Source organism: Littorina saxatilis, linkage group LG14, assembly GCF_037325665.1.
Source record: "Littorina saxatilis isolate snail1 linkage group LG14, US_GU_Lsax_2.0, whole genome shotgun sequence".
NCBI classification, from domain to species: Eukaryota; Metazoa; Mollusca; class Gastropoda; order Littorinimorpha; family Littorinidae; genus Littorina; species Littorina saxatilis.
In genome coordinates this window covers 3,745,389-3,752,977 of record NC_090258.1, presented here as the reverse complement: position 1 = coordinate 3,752,977, position 7,589 = coordinate 3,745,389, and the positions used below count along the sequence as shown (strand labels likewise).

General features: G+C 42.0%; 1 protein-coding gene across 13 annotated transcripts in view; it reads right to left on the bottom strand.

Moving 5' to 3' along the window:
- Window positions 1-1,285: 1,285 nt before the first annotated feature.
- The window catches only part of LOC138946924 (cytoplasmic dynein 1 intermediate chain 2-like), a 50,844-nt gene continuing 44,540 nt past the window's right edge, over window positions 1,286-7,589 (bottom strand). For all 13 annotated transcript variants that reach the window (XM_070318326.1, XM_070318329.1, XM_070318332.1 and 10 more), the window contains 4 exons: window positions 5,073-5,217; window positions 4,419-4,559; window positions 2,495-2,620; window positions 1,286-2,160 (listed from right to left, as the gene is read on the bottom strand). In XM_070318326.1, the coding sequence (XP_070174427.1) occupies window positions 2,035-2,160; window positions 2,495-2,620; window positions 4,419-4,559; window positions 5,073-5,217 (538 nt within the window). In that variant the 3' untranslated portion in view covers window positions 1,286-2,034. The remainder of the gene's footprint in view (window positions 2,161-2,494; window positions 2,621-4,418; window positions 4,560-5,072; window positions 5,218-7,589) is intronic.

Below are 7,589 nucleotides of genomic sequence, written 5' to 3'. Positions count from 1 at the left end.
AACTCACAAGAGCAGATTTTGACATAAATTTACAATTTTTCACATTATTTGCAGCCCCAGCTGAAAAGTGTTAGTGTTTCTTTTCATGAAATTCACAGTATTGCAGAAAATCGCAGCTTTAACTATAAAATAAAATAAATAGCCCCCCCCGGGGATTTTGATGTAAATTTACATATTTTAAAGCCCCAGTTAAAAAGTTTTACTTTCTCTTCTCATGAAATTCAGTCTTGCAGAAAATCCCCCCCCCCCCCCCCCCAAAAACAAAAAAAAATTGCTGGCAAAAAAATGTAAAATATGTAAAAATAGCCCCCCCCCCCCCCCCCCAAAAAAAAAAAAAAATTTGCTGGAAAACAAACTGAAGCAAAAGATAATGCAACACACAAAGCTGTATTCCAGAGTTCACCAAACAGAGAATTCTTTCTTTCTTTATTTGGTGTTTAACGTCGTTTTCAACCACGAAGGTTATATCGCGACGAGGGAAAGGGGGGAGATGGGATAGGGGAAAGGGGGGAGATGGGATAGAGCCACTTGTTAAGTGTTTCTTGTTCACAAAAGCACTAATCAAAAAATTGCTCCAGGGGCTTGCAACGTAGTACAATATATGACCTTACTGGGAGAATGCAAGTTTCCAGTACAAAGGACTAAACATTTCTTACATACTGCTTGACTAAAATCTTTACAAACATTGACTATATTCTATACAAGAACCACTTAACAAGGGTAAAAGGAGAAACAGAATCCGTTAGTCGCCTCTTATGACATGCGGGGTGCAGAGAAATAAGGATGTGGAAAAGAAGACTTTTGGTAAGTGAAATAAACAGAGAATAACAAACTCTTGTACACAAAACAATATACACGTGGAACAAGTCGGTGGACTATTGCACACAAAGATGAGTTTCCAGAGGAATTCCACTCAGGGTAGAACATCCCTACGAATAAACGCACAGTGGTACCTGTGTTCAGAGGACGCCTTCGGAAGGAAGCAAACAAACTGTCCTTACTTTGAGGGTGGTCTTTGTTGAAAGGAACGCTTTGGTAATTTATAATTATGTGTTAATTACCAATACTTTTCAATTGTATTGTCTGTCATACTGAGCTGTTGCAGGGTTGGGATTATTTGTTTGAGCTAGCAATTTCAAGCTTAGCTAACAGCGTAGTCATTTGTTTTACAACGTAGCATGCTACGCTTCAAGAGTAGCAGTTGGCAGCTCTGAGTTGGGGATAATCATGCTGTGTTCATTAATCTCATGGTCACTCATTTCCCACACAGCAACACACGTTTTAATCCACCTTCCGTGTTTGTAAATGCCATCGGTTTATCAAAGATACATGACAGAAATGTTACATTTGACTCGACAAAATTTGAACTGAAATATTTTTAGAAAGCACCGTTCACCAAGCCTATCTACTTATCACATTAGCAGGCGCACCTGACCTGTTTACCCCCAAAACTCAACAGAGTAATGTAACAGTCGCCTGGTCAGATAATAGTCACCTAAAAAATAAACTAGAAAGCAGCTTTATTTCAAGCCTATTCAATCTCCACATTATGGGCACACACACAAAAATTAATTCAAAACTATTTCGAATATAGTGTGACGCTCTCATAGCAAGGCCATCAGGGGCATGAAGCAAACCTTTTGTCTTCATCACTTTAACTAAATGCTTTCAGGTCTTTTTTGTGCCTGCCACACGCTGTGGTATTTCTCTTCATTTGTGCACAACATTGTCAAGCCTCAAAACACAAAACGAAATCGTCACTTCTACTCCCACGGTTTCCTGCAAAAGAAGGCTGTGAAACCAAGGTTTACTATTCGTGGCAAGTGACTCACAGCCATACACACCCCGCTCTCTCTTCCACCGCTAGGTTTAGAAGTAGAACTGTCTTGAGGCTTCAAAACACTGACACAACTTTTTTTTCCGCAAATCCTAATAAGTTACACCTACAAAGTAACGATAAGAGTAAACAGGTCAGGCACAGGCATCCATCATATAAAACTCTGTGAAGCGTGTCGAGTTTCCAGTGAAGCGTGATCATCGGATGGGTGCGGCCGATCCCAGCAGGGTGCTGTCTTCTTCACGTTCCGTCGCCTGTTGTTTCATTTCCTGCAGAGTGCGCACGAACTTGGACCACTCGTCCGCCTTGGGGTTGGCAATGTTCTGGGCGAGACAGACACAAAGAGAAAGTAAAACTACCGCCGTCATACCTTGCCGCCACCTCTTGCTATCCACCCCCTGCCAACAACAACCATGCACCATGGGGTGATGTGATGTGGGGTGGTGTGGTGTGGTGACCGCACCGTGCCGTGCTGTGTTGTGTTGTGCTGTGTTGTGCTGTGTTGTGTTGTGTGACTGTGTGTGTGCAACCTGCATATGTGTGAAATGTGCTCTCTAGCAAGAAAATATCCATAAATGATCTATCAAGTAGTAATTAATTATCAATTCAAAACATTTCGTTAAGCCAAACTGAAACGCACAAAACAAAGCCACGCACCTCTGCCACGTCATAGATATAGATACGTCCCATGTCATCACCCACACCGATGTGGTGACCCGTCTGGTGCCACCGCAGCTTGTTCAATGCAACGTTCGTGTCCACCACCACTGACGCTGTCGGAACCTGCAGACACAAACATTCTTGTCAATCATCATATGTCCATTACATTACATTACATTACATTACATTACATTTACTCTATTATCCCAACGCTGGGAATTCCTCACAGTGGAACGCCAGCAGCAACAAGAGTCGCACTTGCCCAGGTGTGTACGTAATCAGTCATCAGTCACCTGCAATTACGGCATAATGACTGGTCTTTTACGTGCCACTGTCTCCACATAAAGTCGACTCATGTCTGTCTATGTTGGTCAGGGTGTAGGACATTTCAGCAAATCAGACTCTACAGCTATTCGGGAATGAAGTATCAATTTTTCTGTGAGAAATTATATATACTCAATATTAATTTCATTTTCATTTTTTCATTTGATTTTGACAATATGACGCCCTTTATTTTGAAAATATGCACATCAGAGCTGTACATAAAAACACTTACAAAGTTATCTTCCGGAAAACGGCTATTCAATGTACTTTAAGCAGACCTGGGAACCCCTGTTTTGCGCTTAGAGTATTCTCAAACAAACTTGGTGTATTTATAGAAAAATGAGCGTACTCCACACATCATTTGAACGTCCATGATTCAAACATGCTTCCCACGCGTCCGTCACACTGTTAATTAATTTTACCTATACATTTAAAACATATGATTTTTACAATGTTAACTGACAAAAACTGTAATCATGTGTCAACATACTGCATCGGCACCTGTGAAGAAAAGTAGTGTAGAAATTTTTCTCGTCGTATTTTTTCCCCACTGACCGTACTGATCGTATTCTAGACAATCATGCGTACAAAATACGGCGAAATCGTATGGGTTCCCAGGTCTGTCTAAGCCTGACTAAGGATGACACCTGTCGTGGTCAAAACAAAAACAAAACAAACAACAAACAAGTCGCGTAAGGCGAAAATACAATATTTAGTCAAGTAGCTGTCGAACTCACAGAATGAAACTGAACGCAATGCCATTTTTCAGCAAGACCGTATCGTCAGTCCACCGCTCATGGCAAAGGCAGTGAAATTGACAAGAAGAGCGGGGTAGTAGTTGCGCTAAGAAGGATAGCACGCTTTTCTGTACCTCTCTTTGTTTTAACTTTCTGAGCGTGTTTTTAATCCAAACATATCATATCTATATGTTTTTGGAATCAGGAACCGACAAGGAATAAGATGAAAGTGTTTTTAAATTGATTTGGACAATTTAATTTTGATAATAATTTTTATATATTTAATTTTCAGAGCTTGTTTTTAATCCGAATATAACATATTTATATGTTTTTGGAATCAGCAAATGATGGAGAATAAGATAAACGTAAATTTGGATCGTTTTATAAATTTTTATTTTTTTTTACAATTTTCAGATTTTTAATGACCAAAGTCATTAATTAATTTTTAAGCCACCAAGCTGAAATGCAATACCGAAGTCCGGGCTTCGTCGAAGATTACTTGACCAAAATTTCAACCAATTTGGTTGAAAAATGAGGGCGTGACAGTGCCGCCTCAACTTTCACGAAAAGCCGGATATGACGTCATCAAAGACATTTATCAAAAAAATGAAAAAAACGTTCGGGGATTTCATACCCAGGAACTCTCATGTCAAATTTCATAAAGATCGGTCCAGTAGTTTAGTCTGAATCGCTCTACACACACACACACACACACACACACACACACACACACACACACACACGCACGCACGCACGCACATACACCACGACCCTCGTTTCGATTCCCCCTCGATGTTAAAATATTTAGTCAAAACTTGACTAAATATAAAAAGGAAAAGAAAAAAAAATAGTCCACTGACCTCCGTCTCGTGGTTGAGGTGCCAGAGGTCAAGGCGACCCATGATGTCGACGCTGGAGAAGAGGGCGGGGTTGGTGGGCGACCACTGCACGTCACTCACGTAGTCGCTGTTGTCCTCAAACGAACACAGGTACTTCTGCTCCTGTAGGCATCAAACGCAAAACTCAGGTCAACTTTTGCGCAGAGTATCAAGGTTTCAGTATTCAAGATTAAATACTTCTCAAGAGAGGTATGTTATTAAAACGTTTAATTATGACAAAACAAAACAAAACGTTACAGTCACTGATTGTTATTAATCATTAAGCTTTGTGTCACTTGTGTCTTCCGAGCGAGCTTCTGGACAATTTGTCAGATTATAAGTGTGTTTGTAGCGAGCTTCTGGACAGTTTGTCAGATTATAAGTGTGTTTGTCAGATTATGTGTTTGTCAGATTATAAGTGTGTTTGTCAGATTATAAGTGTGTTTATCAGATTATAAGTGTGTTTGTCAGATTATAAGTGTGTTTGTCAGATTATAAGTGTGTTTGTCTGTGTGTCCACTTAAAAGACCACTTGGTCAAAGATCAGCGACTGTAATGTTTTGTTTTGTCACAAATAAACGTTCCAATAACATACCTTTCTTGGTTCTTGATTCATAGCAACTGAAATCAACCTACCTTGATGCTCCACAGCTTGACGGTCCAGTCGAAAGACGAGGACAGGAAGTAGGGGGAGAAGTCGATCTGACCGGGTACGCGATGAGTGTCGATGGCTGTGATTGGTCCCTGATGTGCATCGTACGCCTCGTTGATTCCCGCTTTGCTGTGAAACAAAGTACTACATGCTGAGTTACTGCCCCCTGAACACACAGTTCTTGGTACGATTTTACACACTAGTTGTTATCTTGTTTACAATAACAATGACAATAACAACACTTTATTGTCTATTAAAACGTTACATTAAAATAGAAATAAGGACTGTGACTGAGGAGGCAATACATTCGTGTTCTTGGTAGTTCCTGAAATCACAATAAAACTGACAATATGAACACTATGAATTATCCAGTCTTTTGAAGATGTGATACAGCAGTCCCTCTCATGAACGGACACCCTTGGGCCATAGCAAACTGTCCGTACATTGCAGGTGTCTGGTCACGGGAGGGGTGACCACACCACCCCCTCCCCCATACACTCACACAGAGACACACAAACAACAGGATTCAGTCTATGCTAATCACTTCTTGTGGCTACTAAACAATAACAATAAACTCCTAAATACTTCTTTAAACGTTCTGTAAAAATGATTTGTATGAAAAGTGTTGAAAAGAAGAGATAAAATAAATCCTCAAGGCACTCACCATGCACTGAAATCATGTAATTTATTTTCTTCTTGTCTGGCTTTATTGACTGCATGCCGATCATGTGGCATGGCAGTGACTTTTTCCTCTTCAGTCAGAAATACACTGTACATAACACAGCTCCCACTCTCACTAATGCCTACCCCAAGCTGTGACAACTGATGCTTGGAAATTGTGTGGAAGAGTACACCTCTCTATTTCTCTCCAATGCTCTTCCTGCTGACATGCAGTGACACCGGACACCCCACAGAGTTTAGCCAGCTACACCTCCACCCCCCACCCCCCCCCCCCCCTTCCCTCTCTCTCACTCCCTCCAGTCATGTACTGTTTTGGGCTGTGGCCAGAGAGGCCAGCTGCACTGTTCACTCAGAGCAAAACCAGTTGACTGTGTAACTTTTGACAAAGCAAGACAACTGAAGGGTTCACAGATTAGGCAACCGACTCACTGGTCAAGGCTAAGGGGAAACAAGAGTATCTTGTCAATGAAAGAGGTTACACACAGACACACGATGCTGAGAACTGTGGCCGGTTTTTCACTCTCTTTCGCTCAGGACCTTCATCCACTGTGGTTTCTCTGTGGTTTCTGTTGTTTACTCAACAGACAAGAATAAAGAGCACAGTGCAGTTTCATGTTGGCATCTTCGCATGTTCTCCACTCCTGACCAAAACTACCCCCCCTCCTGATGGGTACACGTGCACTTAAGTTATCAGTGACTGTCATCACGCCATTGCGGCTGTGATCTTTGTACCAAGAGCCGGACTGCTCTGTTATCGATTTTGTTGTGGTGAAAATTTGACGATGGTCTGTCCGTACATTGGAGGTATTACCCGCTATTACGAGCTAGTCATGTGACAGAGAGTTTTCTTGCACACGAGACTGTAGATGTTTCACGACGGCTTTAGCCGGAGTGAAACAGCAGCAGTCGAGTGTGCAAGAACACTCTCTGTCACACGACTAGCTCGTAATGGCGATTATGTCTCACAGCTTCAACAGAGGAGAGAACAAACACGTTTTGCGTACTCACGCTTGATAAACCTAAATACAGGAGCAGCCATTGTGGAGAGATCTACTTTTTGACGAAAGTGAACGAACAACTATGAATGACGTCTCGGTATATGTGAATGACGTCACAGTCATCGTCACAGTCTGTATCTTTTGAAGCATTCCATTCTTCATGACGTCTTTCTGTGTCTGCATCCGCGAAATGTTTGTTCTTTCCGGGGTCTTTGTCATCTATGTTCAGAACTCTGTCCTTCTAGTTTCAGACTAACAGGCCTCCTGAGCGAGCCACTTTCCAAGGGAAGCTAAACTCGCGTATGGAAACAGTACTGTAGTCTGGGATGCCGTTTTCAGTATTCTCAGCGTTGAAGAATTTGTAAAGAGAAGACACGACAACAGCAGGAGAAATAAAAGTCGTGTGTGCATTTTGGGGCTTTTGGAGGGACGATTTCGAGTTTGAATCCGTTCTTGCACATGCTCCAAAGCGTGTAACATACAATCTTGCACACGTTTGCTTTAGTAGTGGCAAAGAAGGAAAGCGTGTGACATGACCTGCTGTTGGGACCGAAAATGAGTGTCCGCGTCCACGTTTTGCAGGTGTCCGTTTAAGGGGGGGGCCAAATATAGAAGGAAAACACTCCGTGCCAGTAAATGTGTCCGTACATGTCAGGTGTCCGCTCACGCCGGGGGCCGTACATTGCAGGGACTGCTGTAGTGATACTTCAGTCAGCATGCTTAATTTCCTTCCAGTTCAAAAATTCAAAAGGCATGTTCTCCCACACTCTCGACCCTCCAAAGTGACATATACCTGCACCAGGTGTGAAGCAGAATACGCCA